Source organism: Pelobates fuscus, chromosome 1 (assembly GCF_036172605.1).
Source record: "Pelobates fuscus isolate aPelFus1 chromosome 1, aPelFus1.pri, whole genome shotgun sequence".
NCBI lineage: Eukaryota > Metazoa > Chordata > Amphibia > Anura > Pelobatidae > Pelobates > Pelobates fuscus.
The window spans coordinates 488,292,472-488,311,755 of NC_086317.1; the positions used below are offsets into that span (position 1 = coordinate 488,292,472).

The following is a 19,284-nucleotide window of genomic DNA, read 5'->3' on the forward strand; positions in this document are numbered from 1 at the left end:
GAGTACTGACGGCGGCGTGGTGGACCAGTGACACATAGAGAAAGCAAACAATGTTTCTATTTCTCTTCTTAATTTCCAATGTTTGCTTGGTTTTGCCTTGACTGAACTGGTTTATGATGTAATTTGTTAAATCTTTAATATCAATTTAAAATAAAATAGAATGTATAATGGAAAAAGGTTAACAACTGTTCTAGGTGATCTTCTTACATAGTTACATAGTTACATAGTTACATAGTCACATAGCTGAAAAGAGACTTGCGTCCATCAAGTTCAGCCTTCCTCACATTTGTTTTTTTGCTGTTGATCCAAAAGAAGACAAAAAACCCAGTTTGAAGCACTTCCAATTTTGCAACAAGCTAGGAAAAAAAATTCCTTCTTGACCCCAGAATGGCAGTCAGATTTATCCTTGGATCAAGCAGTTATTACCCTACATTGAAAGATGATATCCTTGAATATTCTGTTTTTGCAAGTATGCATCAAGTAGCTGTTTGAACATCTGTATGGACTCTGATAAAACCACTTCTTCAGGCAGAGAATTCCATATCCTTATTGTTCTTACGGTAAAAAAAAACTTTCCTTTGCCTTAGATGAAATCTTCTTTCTTCCAGTTTAAACGCATGGCCTCGTGTCCTATGTAAATTCCAGAGAAGTCACAGTTTATCTTTAATAATTACTTGTTTCATGTTTTTAGCTTTAACGAGACCTTCCAGTTCCTGTTCTGGACCATGTTTCAGATGGTAGAAAGGACCACGGTGGACATGAATCACTTTGTGGTGGCTGAGTTTGTTGGCCGGGCTCTCTATGGTCTCTTTACCATAGTCATGGTCATCGTCCTTCTGAACATGCTCATTGCTATGATCACTAATTCCTTCCAGAAGATTGAGGTCAGTAACTTCTGCTGGTCTGCACTAAGCCCTTAAAGTGTACCCCATGAACTGGACCTATTTAACGCACATGGCTGGATAACAAGTTGCTTTTAAGGTAGCCATGTTGCAAGGACACGATTAGATAATGTGAAAACTCGAGTTTTATTACTTTGCGGTTGTGAGATTTAAGATGACCGTTAAGAACTAAAATCTGTATTTGTTACTTTGTATAATACTCATTGACTCATTGGAAGAGAGAAAATACTAAAAAGGTGTTATATGTCTACATGACTTCGTCTGGCCCTCTCCTGCATTGTGATTGGCTGAATGCTCTCCGAAAAGGTTAACCCAGTGACATTCCAATTGGCGTTACGCCACTTTTTCAATCAGTCAGGCTATGGGACTCCCCATGCTATGTACATCTATCCAATCACAAAGCAACTAGAGGCGTCAGGGGCAAATAAATACCTCTGCCTTTTGGTACTTGTGCCGCTTGTGAGAACTCCGAAATAATCTGCACTATATTTGTTTTCATGTTTGATTTTTTAACACGTGTTTGAATCAAGCTATTGGTAGAGATTCATGGAATCTGTGAATAAGTAATTGTCTTGTTAGATTTTACTCACTGGTATAATGTGCACCCCACACCGTTTTTATTTTGGCTTGGCATATTTTGGTGGATATATCTTATATTTAAAAACGATTTTGTTGGTAAACACAATGTGCATTACTTATTTTACTCATTCAAATGATCACAGCACCCACTTTCCCTACTCAGTGGGATAATCACAAATGATCACAGCACCCACTTGCCCTACTCAGTGGGATAATCACAAATGATCACTGCACCCACTTGCCCTATTCAGTGGGATAATCACTAGGCATGTGCATGGGGAAAATTTTCGGTTCGGTTCGGCATTCCGAAATTCGGGACTTCGGCAATTTGGCACTTTAACACTTCGGAACTTCGGCAACTTCGGAACTTCAGCACTTCGGGACTTCAACATTTCGGAACTTTGGAATTTCGGGACTTCGCCACTTCGGGACTTCTCTTGCAGCCGCTTAGTAGATAACTCCCTAATTCCCAGTATTAGTAAATTTTGCCCCTACTCGCAATACCGTGAGTAGGGGCATGTCTAGTAAACAGTGAGCAGCCCTTTGTTATGAAGCCTATAAAAAGCTCTGGTGCAACCAATTACCTTCAGAAGTCACACAATTAGTGAAATGATGTCCACCTGTGTGCAATCTAGGTGTCACATGATCTGTCATTACATATACACACCTTTTTGGAAAGGCTCCAGAGGCTGCAACACCTAAGCAAGAGGCGCCACTAACCAAACACTGCCATGAAGACCAAGGAACTATCCAAACAATTAAAGGACAATGTTGTTGAGAAGTACAAGTCAGGGTTAGGTTAAACAAAAATATCAAAATCTTTGATGATCCCCAGGAGCACCATCAAATCTATCATAACCAAATGAAAAGAACATGGCACAACAGCAAACCTGCCAAGAGACGGCCGCCCACTAAAACTCACCGACCGGGCAAGGAGAGCATTAATCAGAGAGGCAGCACAGAGACCTAAGGTAACCCTGGAGGAGCTGCAGAGTTCCACAGCAGAGACTGGAGTATCTGTACGTAGGACGACAATAATCCGTACGCTCCATAGAGTTGGGATTTATGGCAGAGTGGCCAGAAGAAAGTCATTACTTTCAGCATAAAACAAAATGGCATGTTTTGAGGTTGCGAAAAGGCATGTGGGAGACTCCCAAAATGTATGGAGGAAGGTGATCTGGTCTGATGAAGCTAAAATTTAACTTTTCAGCCATCAAAGAAAACGCTATGTCTGGCGCAAACCCAACACATCACATCACCCAAAGAACACCATCCCCACAGTGAAACATGGTGGTGGCAGCATCATGCTTTGGGGATGTTTTTCAGCAGCCGGGGCTGGAAAACTGGTCAGAGTTGAGCTAAAGATGGATGGTGCTAAATACAGGGATATTCTTGAGCAAAACCTGTACCACTCTGTGCGTGATTTGAGGCTAGGACAGAGGTTCACCTTCTCAAAACACTGCTAAAGCAACACTTTAGTGGTTTAAGGGGAAACATGTAATTGTGTTGGAATGGCCTAGTCAAAGCCCAGACCTCAATCCAATAGAAAATCTGTGGTCAGACTTAAAGATTGTCAGGGTTCTCACCTGTTAGACAGACAGCCAGACGTGGTCGCTCCTGGAGTTCCCAACAGGGGACTTGAACCGGGGAACTTATCAGTCCTAGTCCTGCTTTCTGCCTCTGAGCCACAGCAGCTTTACACAGAGACTACTGATTCCGGTCCTGTTCATCCTGGCATGGCTACTACACCGGGGGCTGCACCTTGACTTGGTTGTGTCTCACCTGACTCTGATCGGTCATCAGCAGGGTATTTAAACCCAGCCTCGCCCTGTGCTCAGGGTCAAGTCTTTGATCTTGTGTTCCTGTTTGTACCAGTGCTCCTGTTTATCTACTTCGTATTATTGACCCCGGCTTCTGACTCGTTTATTCTGACCTCTGGCATCCCTTGACTTCGGCTACTCCTCGTTGTTCCTGACCTCTGGCATCCTTTGACCTCGGCTATCCCTCGACTATCCTGCTGCTTCAGTCCTTGCCTGTCCTGCGTATTTGGTACTGCATCCTGCACAGCCCCCGTGCACAGACCCACAGGCCAGGTGAATTCTTACCTGACCACCTCGGCCTGTGGCTATCTGCAAGTGTGAGCAACATATCTGCGCTACAGACTCCCAACTCAGGTAAGACCCTGACAAAAGACTTGACCAATATGGAGTCCGCAGAGATGTGCTCACCCTCACTCCAGCAAGTGTCCAGCCTGGCCCAGACTGTTTCGGAGCTGCAGCAAGAAATTTTATTTCTTAAAGGCGCAGTACATCCAGCCCCGGAACCAGCTTATCCGGAACCGTTTGTCATCATGCCCGACAGATTTGATGGTAGCTGCACGTCCTTTCAGTCATTCAAGATGGATTGCGAGGTGTTGTTTTCTTTAAAGCCTCGAACTTATGCCACAGAATTCATCAGGGTCAGAGCGGCTATCAACCTGTTGTCTGGACGCATCAAAGTTTGGGCTCACCAAATGTTGCAGACGAAGAGTCCTGTCCTTGTCAGCTGGGAATCCTTTATTACTGCTATGGACTCACAATGCAAGACCACTATGCCCAAGCCAGCTCCACCTACTAAAAAATCGCGGAGTCTACGTAACCAAGGAACCGAGTACCATCACTACACCCCAGTGATGCCTCCTTATGATCCAGTTCCCAGGAAAACTCCAGAGGTATCCTGTGTTCCACTTTACCCTGAGGAACCTATGCAATTGGGACTTGTCCACTGCAAAGTGACACCTAGGGAGAGGGACCGAAGGAAGAGCCATGGTCTGTGTTATTACTGTGGTGAAAAAGGGCATTTCATCACGCTTTGTCCTGTTCGCCCTCCTAGACCTCCAGCTCTCCGGCTGGGCACTAATTTCCTTCGTCCAGCGTACACCGCATACCAGCCTAAAAAGCTACAAGGGAGCCGTTGTTCTTGCCCATGCTTGGCTTCCATGGAAAAAACTACACCCCCTGCTCCAGCGCCGCCTGCATCTACTGCCGAAGTTACTTCCTGTGGTACCACCGCTACTTCCGGCCCTCCTGAAAAGGATTTACCTGTGGATTGTGCCATTGCTTCTAATGGCACTACGGTCCGTAAAGAAGACCTTGAAATGTTCGACAAAGCATTGTTAGCTACGAACACTGTTCCTGCCGAAGTTGTGGAAGTGCTTGCCACCTGTACCCGGAACCTAAAAAACCTGGACAGTTCTTCAGCCGTACCAGAAGCTGGTACTGGGAAATCCCAAGCTATTAAGGGATCCCACACTGAGGACTTTGACTATGGGGATTCACTGGATTCTGATAGTGACCCTGGAGAGGTGTATTATTTCGATGGAGTACCTACTTACGCCCAGAGGTCGTTTTTAAAGGGGGGGGGGGTACTGTCAGGGTGCTCACCTGTTAGACAGACAGCCAGACGTGGTCGCTCCTGGAGTTCCCGACAGGGGACTTGAACCGGGGAACTTATCAGTCCTAGTCCTGCTTTCTGCCTCTGAGCCACAGCAGCTTTACACAGAGACTACTGATTCCGGTCCTGTTCATCCTGGCATGGCTACTACACCGGGGGCTGCACCTTGACTTGGTTGTGTCTCACCTGACTCTGATCGGTCATTAGCAGGGTATTTAAACCCAGCCTCGCCCTGTGCTCAGGGTCAAGTCTTTGATCTTGTGTTCCTGTTTGTACCAGTGCTCCTGTTTATCTACTTCGTATTATTGACATAGGCGTGCGCACGGGGTGTGCCGGGTGTGCCTGGGCACACCCTAATCCCCGCGGCACGCCTATGGAGTGATACCGGCAGGGGAGATCTCAGGATCCCCCCTGTCGGTCCATGCAGAGCCGGCGCTATCCGAGCGCCGGCTCTGCTCTCAGCCTCCCTCCCCACCGACCCACATGCAGGGAGGGAGGCAGGAGAGGACCGGCGGAGCTATTGCCAGCAGCTCCGCCGGGTTCCTCTTGCGAGATCTGAGCGTTGCCGCGGCAACGCTCAGATCTCGCGTGAGTGAACTCTAGCCCTGCTGCGGGGCTAGAGTTCACTCTCCACTGGACCACCAGGGAAGGATGGCAGCAGCAGGATCCCCCCTCCCAGGCATAAGGTAACAAGGGAGGGGGGATAACTGATCTGCCCCCACCTCCACTGGACCACCAGGGAATGTAGCAAGGAAGGATCCCCCCTCCCTACATAAAGTAAGAAGGGAGGGGGGATATTAAGTAATGTACCCCCACAATCACCCACACACACACATACACAGCACCAACACACATACAGCACCCACACAAATACACAGCACCCATAGACATACACAGTACCTACACATATACACAGCACCTAAACACATACAGAGCACCCACAGACATACACAGCACCCACAGACATACACAGCACCCACAGACATACACAGCACCCACAGACATATACAGCACCGACACACATACACAGCACCGACACACATACACAGCACCCACACACATACACAGCACCCACACACATACACAGCACCCACAGACATACAGCACCCACAGACATACAGCACCCACAGACATACACAGCACCCACAGACATACACAGCACCCACAGACATACACAGCACCCACAGACATACACAGCACCCACAGACATACACAGCACCCACAGACATACACAGCACCCACAGACACATACAGCACTCACAGACACATACAGCACTCACAGACACATACTGCACCCACAGACACACTGCACCCACAGACACACTGCACCCACAGACATTCACAGCACCCACAGACATTCACAGCACCCACAGACATTCACAGCACCCACACACATACAGCACACACACACACAGCACCCTCACAAACACACAGCACCCTCACACACATTACACAAACCGCACCCTCACACTCACACAGCACACTAACAGTACCCTCACAAACACAAACAGGACCCTAACAAACACACACACAGCACACTACCAGTACCCTCACACGCAAACAGCACCCTCACACACAGTACATTTACAGCACCCTCACAAGTGCACACACACAAACAGCACCCTGACACACAGTACATTCACAGCACCCTCACAAGCACGCACACACAAACACCCTCACCCACATAGTACACTACCAGCACCCTCACATACACATCACACTAACAGCACACTCACACAGCTCACACACAGCAGTGTGTGTGTGTGTGTGTGTATGTGTATGTGTATGTGTATGTGTGTGTGTGTGTGTGTATATATATATATATATATATATATATATATATATATGCGGCGTGTGCTTGTGCTTTAGGGTGCACACCCTAATGCAATAGGCTGCGCACGCCTATGATTATTGACCCCGGCTTCTGACTCGTTTATTCTGACCTCTGGCATCCCTTGACTTCGGCTACTCCTCGTTGTTCCTGACCTCTGGCATCCTTTGACCTCGGCTATCCCTCGACTATCCTGCTGCTTCAGTCCTTGCCTGTCCTGCGTATTTGGTACTGCATCCTGCACAGCCCCCGAGCACAGACCCACAGGCCAGGTGAATTCTTACCTGACCACCTCGGCCTGTGGCTGCAAGGGTGCAAGGGTGAGCAACATATCTGCGCTACAGACTCCCAACTCAGGTAAGACCCTGACAAAGATTGCTGCTCACAAGTGCAAACCATCCAACTTGAAGTAGCTGGAGCATTTTTGCAAGGAGCAATGGGCAAAAATCACAGTGGTAAGATGTGGCAAGCTCATAGAGACTTATCCAAAGCAACTTGGAGCTGTGAATGCTGCAAAAGGTGACTCTACAAAGTATTGACTTTAGGGGGGTGAATAGTTATGCACATTGGCTTTTTCTGTTATTTTGTCCTATTTGTTGTTTGCTTCACAATAATAAATAAAAAAAAAACTAAAAAAAACATCCTCAAAGTTGTGGGCATGTTCTGTAAATTAAATGATGCAAATCCTCAAACAATCCATGTTAATTTCAGGTTTTGGGGCAACAAAACACAAAAAATGCCAAGGGGGGTGAATACTTTTGCAAGGCACTGTAATGTGTTTCCAATATTCAGGGGACTGTATGCATCCCCTCTTTGCGTACCTGCTAAACATTTGGGGGTTTGTGCATTAAACTTGGTTTTATAGTTTCTAGAGACCCATCTAGCCTAATTTAGCTTAAAAAAAGCGGAGATGGATTTAATTGTTCTACTCACCGATATTAGCTCATTCAGCGCATGTTATTTAGTACATAAACCCCTGTGTGATCAGGATTTGCGGTGAGCACTGTGTGTTAAACATGGAATGGAATTATAGGAATATCTGTCCATATTGGGAAACATTGTAACTAGTACTGGATATAGACTGTATAACAGAATTCGGCTTTCTGCTCATTGCTGTACGTGTTTCCCTTTGCAGGACGACGCAGACGTTGAATGGAAATTCGCCCGTTCTAAGCTATACCTGTCTTATTTCAGAGAGGGGCTGACACTGCCTGTGCCCTTTAATATCATCCCCACACCCAAATCTCTGTTCTACGTCATCAGGTAAATAGTTTTAAAATGGTGGTCAAGGGTTGATTGTCTATTAATCCAGTTTCAAAAAGTGCCTGCACTACACTCCTCCCTTTGACGACCCCAATTTTCAGGCTTCCTAATAATGCTGAGAGATGATGCTGACCTGAATTCCCGCCTTTAGATAATTAGGAGATTGGAAATTCATGTTTTTGTATTGTTTATTTTATCTGACATTTGAGTAATGCTATAAACAGAACATATAATAAATTACTCAACAGAACTAATGTGAGACCAGAATTTATTATAGTGTTCTGGGTAGCAAATACAGACTATGTAGAAATAATATCAGAGCTTTGATTGGGTTTCATTGATCAAATAACTTGTCACCCACCAAATGGGATATTGAAAGCTACTCTTATCTCGTCTCTGATTAACAGACTAAATAACAGACTGATTAACAGACTAAATAACATGGCTCCCCGTCTGTCTTTCGCCAGAACTAGGACACAGGGCCGGATTAACATAGGGGCTGATGGAGCTGCAGCTCCAGGCCCAGGCCCAGGCCCAGGCCCATGAAATAGGCCCATGAAATAGATTATTTTTTTTTTTTACACACACTATTTTTAGGGTTGCCGGGTATTTCTCAGAAGTATTTCTTATGGTTGACAGGTATTTCTCAGGTATTTGAGGCTGCCTAGCCGGTGCCGGTATTGCAGTAATACCGGCAATACAAATGTCTGTCTCAGTATAAACAGAGATTATTCTGCAATACCAGCGCCGGCCAGTAGGGGTCGCTGTTTGTGTGGAGAGAGGCAGGGATAAGAAGTTACAGCATCAACCTCCCTGCATCTCTCTACTCACTGATCGGCGGGGGAACAGCACAGAGAGTCCAGACAGCAGTTCCAAGCCTGCGAGACATGAGGATGGTGAGAGACTTGGGGATGCTGAGACATTGGGACACTGGGAGACATAGGGACCCTGAGACACTAGAGACACAGTGGTCCCATGTCTCCCAGTGGCCCATAGTCTCTCAGTGTCCCTATGTCTCCCAGCCAGTGTCTCTAGTGTCCTCATGTCTCCCAGCCAGTGTCTCAGTGTCTCCTTGTCTCCCAGTGTTCCTGGTGTCTCTCAGTGTCCCTAGTGTCTGTGTCCCTAGTCTCCCAGAGTGCCCTAGTCTCTCAGTGTCCCCATGTATCTCAGTGTCCCCATGTCTGACCCAGTGTCTGTGTCCCCAAGACTCACAGTGTCCCAATGTCTCTCAATGTCCCCTAGTGTCCTAGTGACATTGGGACACATGGAGACACAGACTCTAAGGGACACTGAGAGACATGGGGATACAAACACTAGGGGACACTGGGAGATATGGGGACAATGAGACACTAGGGGACACTGAGAGCCATGGAGAAAGGGAGATATGGGGCACTCCCAGTGTCCCTAGTACCTCAGTATCCCCATGTCTCTTAGTGTCTCAGTGTCCTTAGTGTATGTGTCCTCAGTGTCCCCTAGTCTCTCAGAATCCCCTAGTCTCCCAGTGTCCACATGTCTCACAGTGCCCCCATGTGTCTGTGTCCCTTAGTATAAAATACAAAATCTCAGGCACACACTGATAGATTTAAGCAGGTTTATTGGACACCACAATGTTTTGACCTGTACCCAGGTCTTTATCAAGTCTCCAGTGTCCCCTATGTATCACAGTGTCTCAGTGCCCCACGTCTCCCAGTGTACCCTCATGTCTCAAAGTCACCCAGTGTCCCCATGTCTCCCAATGTCCCCAAGAGTCTCACTGTCTCTAGGTCTCCCAGAGTTCTGTAGTATCTCAGTGTCCCCATGTCTCCCAGTGTCCCAATGTCTCTCAATGTCCCCTAGTGTCCTAGTGACATGGGAACACTGGAAGACATGGGGACACAGACACTAAGAGACTGGGAGACACAGACATGCCCCCTTTTTGTGTATGTTTGCCCCTTTCGGCAGTTCTTGTTATGTGATTTATGTCAGTGACCCACCCTTTTACCCCATCCATAGACTTCCTACTTTACTGGACACTGCTGTTAGGGGGTATGGGTTTACTTGAAATATGAAAGCGTGAGTTAGCATAGGGTATGTGGTTTCTAATAGCTGCATCTTATGAGTTTCACTCCAGCACCATCTCAATCAGACACATGACGTTTAGGAGGTAGGACAGTTTAAGTGTTTTTGGTCAATAAGATTTTGTAATTAGGCCCATCATAATTGTCAGCACCAGGCCCACTTGGCTCTTAATCTGGCCCTGCTAGGACAGACAGCTGGCCACATTTAAATGAAAAAAAATGGAGCTGGGTCGTGCCTTATTCATGGTTTCACCACAAGCTCTCTATCTCTGTATATTGTGTATTGAGATGTTTGCTGATTCCGTGGGAATAAGCGTAGAAATCCAACGAGATATAGCTGGCATGGAAGGCTGAGACAGCAAAAGATGTGAAAGTGGGATGATGAGTGTTTTCAATGATGATGTTTGTTCAATGAATGTTCATGGCTGTTTTTATTCCGGGAATAAAGGGTTTAGAAGATATCACTTCGTGTGTTTTTGGATTTGAAATTCCACAAATCCTCTGAATTGGGTCACAAAATTAAAGCAGAGTTCCTATAAATCTGTAATCTGATAATCTCCCGAATACTGTGGATTAAATTGTATCACAAATCTGATTGTCCACCCACAGAGCCATATTCAAATTCCTGTGCTGTTACAAACCCAAGAAAAAACAAGAATATCCTCCAATCTCAACAATTGTAAGTGAAAGAAACACTATATGGTTACATTAGATTGCTTTACGGACTGAGACTATGTGCATGATCTGCATTGAATTGGGGTAGAAAGTTATAGTTGGGACCTGACACATTGATTATTCAGTGATTATCTCAGCTGTCAGAGTGAGCTTCAGTGAACCTGGTCATTACTAATCTCTGCCGTCTCTGAGTTAGTATTGATAATGGATTATTAATCTCTGCCGTCTCTGAGTTAGTATTGATAATGGATTACTAATCTCTGCCGGCTCTGAGTTAGTATTGATAATAGATTATTAATCTCTGCCGTCTCTGAGTTAGTATTGATAATGGATTATTAATCTCTGAATGCTCTGAGTTAGTATTGATAATAGATTATTAATCTCTGCCGTCTCTGAGTTAGTATTGATAATGGATTATTAATCTCTGCCGTCTCTGAGTTAGTATTGATAATGGATTATTAATCTTTGCCGTCTATGAGTTAGTATTGATAATGGATTATTAATCTTTGCCGTCTCTGAGTTAGTATTGATAATGGATTATTAACCTCTGCCGTCTCTGAGTTAGTATTGATAATGGATTATTAATCTCTGCCGGCTCTGAGTTAGTATTGATAATAGATTATTAATCTTTGAATGCTCTGAATTAGTACTGATAATATATTACCATCAATTGTTACAAGTTCATATAACTGCATACATATGTAGTATTGAAAGAAATTGCTTAATTGACAGAATTTATGTTACTGTTAGTTACTGACTATTTTGGTGTGTGAAACCATTTATTTGATCAGTCTAACAGTGGTGGTGATTTGTATGGAGAGAGCCGTGCCGCTTATCGCTTGCAGGTGATCAAAGCTCTGGTGCAGAGATACATTGATACAGCCAGGAGGGAGTTTGAAGAGAGCCGACGGAAAGGTAACCAAACAGAATCTTTAAAAAAGGTCATGTGTTCTCAATATCCTGAAACAATGCTAGCTTGCGGAGAAGGGGGAAAGGGAAGGTCCCTCGCAGGAATGTAGATAGTGCCAGGATTATTTACTAAACTGAGAATGGTCGGGAATTCAAAGTGCATTTTCAAATTTACGACTAAACTAGCTGATGTGAAAACATTCTCCAAGTCAACAATGCTTACGGTTTGCTTTTTTTTGGCCATAATTTTAAATTCAGTTTGAATTCCCATCAGTTGTCACTTAAGTAAATAACCCTGTTTGATATGAAATTAGTCATAAATTACAGTACTGCTCCTACAAGTGAGCGAGACTAATGTTACCTCCACCGGCTGGGTTTGCTCCTGCTGTACAAATATTGGGGTGGATCAGTAGGGAAGCTAGACTGATGAGCTAGATGAGTAAGTATTGAGGGACAAGTTCCTAACATCATAAAAACCGTGACAGAACCTTTCATGTCTTATTCACAAGATATCTAACACTGTGACACCATCATTAAAGGGACTCTCCAGTGCCAGGAAAACAAACGGTTTTCCTGGCACTGCAGGTCCCCTCTCCCTCCCACCCCCTATCCCAAGATGCTGAAGGGGTTAAAACCCTTTCAGTGACTTACCTGTATCCAGCGTCGATGTCCCTCGGCGCTGGGTCAGAGTCTGCCCTGCTCCTCCCCCGCCGGATAACTTTATCCGACGGGGGAGACCTATTGAGCATGTGCGGCCGCCGGCGGGGGGACCAAATGCTTTTAATGCTTTCCTATGGGGATTTCAGCGACACTGGAGGTCCTCACATAGCGTGAGGACGTCCAGCGAGAAACTGCTATGTTTACAAATGGGTTAATCCAGCCTCTAGTGGCTGTCTCATTGACAGCCGCTAGAGGCGCTTCCGCGCTTCTCACTGTGATTTTCACAGTGAGAAGACGCCAGCGTCCATAGGAAAGCATTGAGAATGCTTTCCTATGAGACTGGCTGAATGTGCACATGGCTCATGCTCGCGCATGCGCATTCAGCCGATGACGGGAAAGGAGGAGTAGAGTCACCAGCACTGAGGGAGCCCAGCGCTTGAAAAAATGTAAGGGATTAACCCCTTTCTCACCCTAGAGCCAGGCGAGAGGGGGCCCCTGAGGGTGAGGGGGACCCAAGGACCCTATAGAGTCAGGAAAACGAGTGTTTTCCTGGCACTATAGTGGTCCTTTAATGGTGGTTGGAGTTGGCACCCAGATCACTCCAATGGGCAGAAGTGGTCTGGGTGACTGGAGTGTCCTTTTAATTAGATGAGATGTCACCTTGTCTTATTAGAGTTTAGTAAAAGAGGTACAGGGGAGAAGGGTTGGATTGTCCCCTGGGATCAAGTATCACTGTTTCCTAAAGTTCGTCACTACACTTACACTCATCTGTATTTTATATAGACTTGACTAGATAAATCCATATCTAGCTCACAAAATTGCTTTTTTTTTTTATACATTTAACATGACCAACCCTATAAAGATGTTGCTGCTTCTTGTACATTTTACTTCTGCAGATCTGGGGAACCGAATCACAGAACTCAACAAGAATGTCATTCGCCTCCAGTCAGAAGTGAAACACCTGCGGCGTTCAATTGGTGATAATGGGGTGCCCAATAACCCGAAGGAAAAGGAGAATGTACTAAGTCGCTACATAATGAAAGTGAAGAACAGTTTCCAGAGTTACGATCAGGAGTCCATCAGCTCAGGAAAAGACTCTTCAGATGTGACCATTCATCAGGATAATGAAACAGGGACTGTACCAGACGAGGATTGCCCGCCATACCCTGAAGAGGTCTCCTTAAGTAACGATATAGACAGACATGAAGTTGCTAAGCAGGTAGATGAGGAGAACGCTATGTGAGCTCAAAAATCTTTTACTGTGTACCCATAAAATACTACAGACTAACAGACAGACAAATATCTAAATACTTGATATCAACGTTTCAAGGAGGAATAACAGTCCCAGCTTTCATACCAAGAGGGCTTGGAGGCGTGGCATGATGCCGTACTTCCAAGTCTTCCTTTTTTTTTTTTTTTAACAAGGGGTTTTGGGTGGCAGGAAAGGAGGTAGGACTTTTATAAGATAAAACTGTTATAGTGCCTACAATGTCCCTCCCTTAATCTGATGGTGTTGATGCACATTATGGAAGAAGAATGAAATGAAAGCGTGATAGGTGAAGATGCAAAGTAAAAAGCTAATCAGTAATTTACTAAACCATGAATTGTTGACAATTAATCAGAGTAGTATCTGAACAAGAAACACAGCTGCCTTGTAGGGAAATCACATTCCCATGTCTTCTATTTATAATTACCTGCCAGTTAGCCATTAACAATGCTGAAATGGTCACAAACAATAGTAGTGTTTCTATACTTTCACATACCTGTTTTTACTAGTTATGGATAGGGGAAGAGGACCCTTTACCTTTTTATTGTTAACCTTGCAATATCGATCTCTTGAGCAAGACATAGCGAGGTTAAATAATTACTCCAGGCACCATAACAATTTCTCCAGTTGCTTTGTAGAAGGAGCAGAGCTGAACGGCTCTGAACAGAAGCCTCTGGGGTTGTTGGTTAATGCCTTAACCCCTTAAAGTAAGCTGGCACCAGGGACCTCCTGACTCTGTAACAACTTCGTTCTGACAAAATGGTTTAGGCCTGGTTTTAAGGTTCCAAAATCCGTTTGTAAAATGTCAATGTTCTCAGTTTTTTAGGCCAAAAGTCTGAAAAACCTTATCATCATTTACTAATGCTGAATTTTAATGTAGACCATGGGCAATTACTAAAGTTCAGTTAATTTGCCCCAAAAAAGATGCAATTTCCCAATGACTTCTTGACTCTGCCCACATTAGTGAATAGTTGTGTGTACGGTTTTACTGCTCAGGCAATAGGTAAATTATAGCATTTGGTAAATTAAGCTTGTAGTATATTCTGCAGGCATTTGGACTCCATTCTGATGTGAAAATGATGTCAGGTCACCGATCACAGATGCCACATTGAAATACAACAGCAGAATGGATTCTAAAATCATCCCTGTCATGTTTTCTCCGCCAATTTTTAATTTTGTTTTGTGCCCTGTATATTATTAATTATGCTACCCATCGCCATTTGTATTTATTTATATTTATTATCTTCTCCTCCTGGTGCCGGACCTCAGTATCTGGGTGCCGCCATTTTGTTCTCTCTGCCATGATGCCCGCAGTTTGCCTTCCGCAGGATTGATCTTACTGATGGATTGTGGGTAAATCTGATTGGTGACTGAAACAGAACTTTGCTTTAAGCTCCGCCCATTGTCAGTTTTTGTCAATGTTACTACTACACATGAGAACGCAGAACCTACTTTTATTTATGGATTTTATGATATATAGAGCATTTTGGAAAAATTCAAAGAGAGTCAGACACAGAAAGCTATGTAGAAACAGATTAGATAAACTTGATTTTTGGTGACATATCTGCTTTAAAGGGACACTCCAAGAACCATAACCATGCTGGCTCTAATGGTTTCAGTGCAAGGAGTGTCCTGGTACCCTCTAATAGTAAGCTGTCAATTTGTTTTAGAATTGTTTGAGAACTTACCTGGGTTCCAGGGGCGCCCACTCTACATCTGGTCTTCTCCTACAGGAGAAGCTGGATGTCTTCACTGAGCAGAGCAGGTCCAATACAGCAGAAGCTGGTTATCTTCACTGAGCAGAGCAGGTTCGGTACAGCAGAAACTGGATGTCTTCACTGAGCAGAGCAGGTCCGGTACAGGAGAAGCTGGAGGTCTTCACTGAGCAAAGAAGGTCCGGTACAGGAGAAGCTGGAGGTCTTCACTGAGCAAAGAAGGTCCGGTACAGGAGAAGCTGGAGGTCTTCACTGAGTGTAGCAGGTCCAGTACAGGAGAAGCTGGAGGTCTTCACTGAGCAGAGCAGGTCAGATACAGGAGAAGCTGGATGTCTTCACTGAGCAGAGAGCAGGTCCGGTACAGGAGAAGCTGGAGGTCTTCACTGAGCAGAGCAGGTCCGGTACAGGAGAAGCTGGATGTCTTTGCCGAGCAGAGCAGGTCTGATACAGAAGAAGCCGGAGGTCTTCACAGGGCAGAGCAGGTCCGATACAGGGAAGTTTCATGTCTTCACTGAGCAGAGCAGGTCCGATTCAGGAGAAGCTGGATGTCTTCATTCAGCAGAGCAGGTCCAATACAGGACTGTGCTCAGCTGACAGCAGTTTTTATTTTAATTTAAATATGAAGCACAATGTTTAAGATAATTAAAAAGAACACTATAAATTATTACATACTTATTTTTATTGACCTGCAACAAGCCATTTGTATTGCTCAAGAAGTTAATCTTTTTTTATAGTGTGTATTGTGTTCCAATGTAATAATCCCTTCATGTAAACCAATTTAGTGCACCCACTTTTAGTGAAGAAATGGACTGTGCAATATGGGGTTGGTAACATGTTATTCTGAAATAGGGAGAAGATAGACACATACATGTAAACTAATTAATAAAAATATTAAAGACCATAAGAATAAAAATGCAAATTATATATATTTTTAAAAAGTGTCCCTTCAACCACTTTGCTATTAAGCACTGTTTGATTGAAAAATTATTAGCATACTGTGTATTTGAAGCCAGCTATGCATAGCTAGCATATTAACATATCATAACACAGCAATTTGCACATAGATTGATTTTCAGAGAAACATAAAAAGTATACTTGTTCCTCCCTATATAAAAAAATTAATTAGGAAATGAAAGGTTTTAGACAGTATACAGTGTCCTTTATCTTGCAATATTTCACATATGGTCTGAGATGTTAGTATTTTTTTTTCTTACATAGAGTAGATGTGAACTGGTGATATAACCAGCATATAGGTATTTGTAAGGATGTAAGGATCCTAAAGACATCACTAGGAGTACAGCTTACTAAAAATGGCAACAGAATGTAAAAGGAATGTTGGCATGTGAGAATAATACCAACTTATAATAAATACTGTTATATTTATAAAATAAATGTATTTAAATCTGCTATGTCAATCTTGATCAATTTCTGGAATGCTAATGTAAAGCTATTGTAGCACCCCGTCACTCCTCCACCTACCTGATTGTAGGTATAATATGACTCACTGAATCCTACTTTACTGTTTAGAAGCAGGAGATGAGCTGACATATTCAGCAAATGTGCATGCATTAAATGAGTGCCTAGTGACTTTTGGAAGAGAAATGCATTCCTCTACAGTCTGGGGACCATAACTAGAGTATAAATTATGGTGAGTACTGCTATTTGTACTTCTCAAGGCTTAGGCTAAAAATAAATCATGTAGACTATAAGCTCTAGTGATTAACACTCTCCTTTCTTTGTGTTACAGTATATCTACAAAATTGGGTTTGCCTGAATCGATTTGTTTTAAAAATAAAAATTTGTGTGGCTGGAATCTGGATTTGTAAATATGGCGTTTTGGTTAAGAGGAATTTTGCTAATGCAATTCTTTCTGGAAAAATAATTCAGATGAACCGAAAGGACATGAAAATGAGCCAACAAGTATACTGCAACATATATACATTATATTAAAGTGTTTCTCAAACCCCCCCTTTTTTTTTTTTAGACAGAGGTTAAAATACTGATACATTGCAATGTTGTCATAAAAACAAACAAACAAGAAAACACACATACATCTTTTTACACTTCCTGTCAAGTTTTACATTTCAGATATAACACCAAAATAAAACAATAACTGTAACGGATCAACGGGAACCCCGACTGGGTACCTCCGTTGATGGATGCTCCTAGCGCTTACCAAGGACTCCAAGCACTCCAGCAGACACCATAACCCCCGTAGACTCCTTCAGGTAGCAAAACAGGAACAAGCTCTTAAAAGAGCTTAGGAGTGATTATAGCAAGGGAATATGCAGAGCATAGCAATCCCTTGTAGCAAATTCACCCAATAATAGACAGGACTCCAAATTGAGGGTGAAGTAGAACTCAGGTTTAAATGCATACTCTCTTTTTATGCAGTTCTCCCATGCAAGGGAGACACCCACAGACAATTATACATTAGCCAATCAAACAATGGTTACAGCCCACATATTCCCTCCCTTCTGCTTGAGAGATAACATAATTAACTGTACAGTTTAAACACACATTTTTACCCAATTTCTATAACTCCACAATTATATAACACATTTATATAAAATTTACATTTTCAGCACACAAAGGGGACAAACATATCCAAAAATCATTCGAATCCGTTTAGCCGTTCGGGAGTTAGCTGGAAGTCATATTTGACCGACCGCAAGCATGCCTTTTATGCCCAAAAGGGTTCCATAGATTTAGGCTGTGCGGTTGGTCTATCTTAACATTCATTTAAAGTACAGATTGCACGAACGGATCTGTTCGTGCATACTTTCATTGTAATGGTCTCGTTCGACAGTTCATTCCCTTAAAATAGCGCTCCATTCGTATGGTTTAAGCAGAACGCACGGAAGGTAGAAGTCTTAGCGGTGTTCGTGAAATAAGTAGCCGAAAACAGTTCCAGGAGTTCGACGACCAAACACCGCTGAGCGCGTTCTGCTAAACAAAATGGCCGCCGCCACGTGTTCATCATACGAACGCTGACCACCCAGCGGTTCGCCAATTAAGCTGCGGTTAACCACAGCTTCTGGGTGGTTAACAAGCCGCACACTCCACATGCAGGGTGGTCGGTCGTTCGACAGTTTGTTCGGTAAAACAAGCAACATTAACATAATCCATTCAACAAGCTCTATTCAATTAAGCAGTGCAGGGAAAACACATGAACAACAGTCTCTCTCCAGTCCTGAACCAGAGTTTAACACAGGGGCCATAGTCACAAGGCAGGAGGCGGGCAAGCAGCCCCCTCCAAGAACTCATAGTAAACTCCCTTAAATTAGTGAGTTTGCCACAATTACCCTCAAATAACCTCATGTTGAGAAGCTCAAACAATACTTACTTGATTTGCTACTTAATTCCAGGTTTCTTTTGCTCTACACAAAGGTTTTAACCAGAAAAGATCACAAAGTTAGAAACATTAAAGGGACACTATAGTCACCTGAACAATTTTAGCTTAATGAAGCAGTTTTGGTGTATAGAACATGCCCCTGCAGCCTCACTGCTCAATCCTCTGCCATTTAGGAGTTAAATCCCTTTGTTTATGAACCCTAGTCACACCTCCCTGCATGTGACTTGCACAGCCTTCCATAAACACTTCCTGTAAAGAGAGCCCTATTTAGGCTTTCTTTATTGCAAGTTCTGTTTAATTAAGATTTTCTTATCCCCTGCTATGTTTATAGCTTGCTAGACCCTGCAAGAGCCTCCTGTATGTGATTAAAGTTCAATTTAGAGATTGAGATACAATTATTTAAGGTAAATTACATCTGTTTGAAAGTGAACCCAGTTGTTTTTTTTTCATGCAGGGTCTGTCAATCATAGCCAGGGGAGGTGTGGCTAGGGCTGCATAAACAGAAACAAAGTGATTTAACTCCTAAATGACAGTGAATTGAGCAGTGAAATTGCAGGGGAATGATCTATACACTAAAACTGCTTTATTTAGCTAAAGTCATTTAGGTGACTATAGAAAGAAAATAAAAGAGACTCCAAA

General features: G+C 43.7%; 1 protein-coding gene across 1 annotated transcript in view; it reads left to right on the top strand.

Annotated features, from left to right (window-relative positions):
* LOC134573315 (short transient receptor potential channel 2-like) overlaps positions 1-14,812 on the top strand; it is a 67,198-nt gene extending 52,386 nt beyond the window's left edge. Inside the window, exons 9-13 of the mRNA XM_063432988.1 lie at positions 692-884; positions 7,880-8,007; positions 10,674-10,743; positions 11,531-11,654; positions 13,205-14,812. Coding sequence (XP_063289058.1) covers positions 692-884; positions 7,880-8,007; positions 10,674-10,743; positions 11,531-11,654; positions 13,205-13,551 — 862 coding nt within the window. The 3' untranslated portion in view covers positions 13,552-14,812. The remainder of the gene's footprint in view (positions 1-691; positions 885-7,879; positions 8,008-10,673; positions 10,744-11,530; positions 11,655-13,204) is intronic.
* Positions 14,813-19,284: the final 4,472 nt, after the last annotated feature.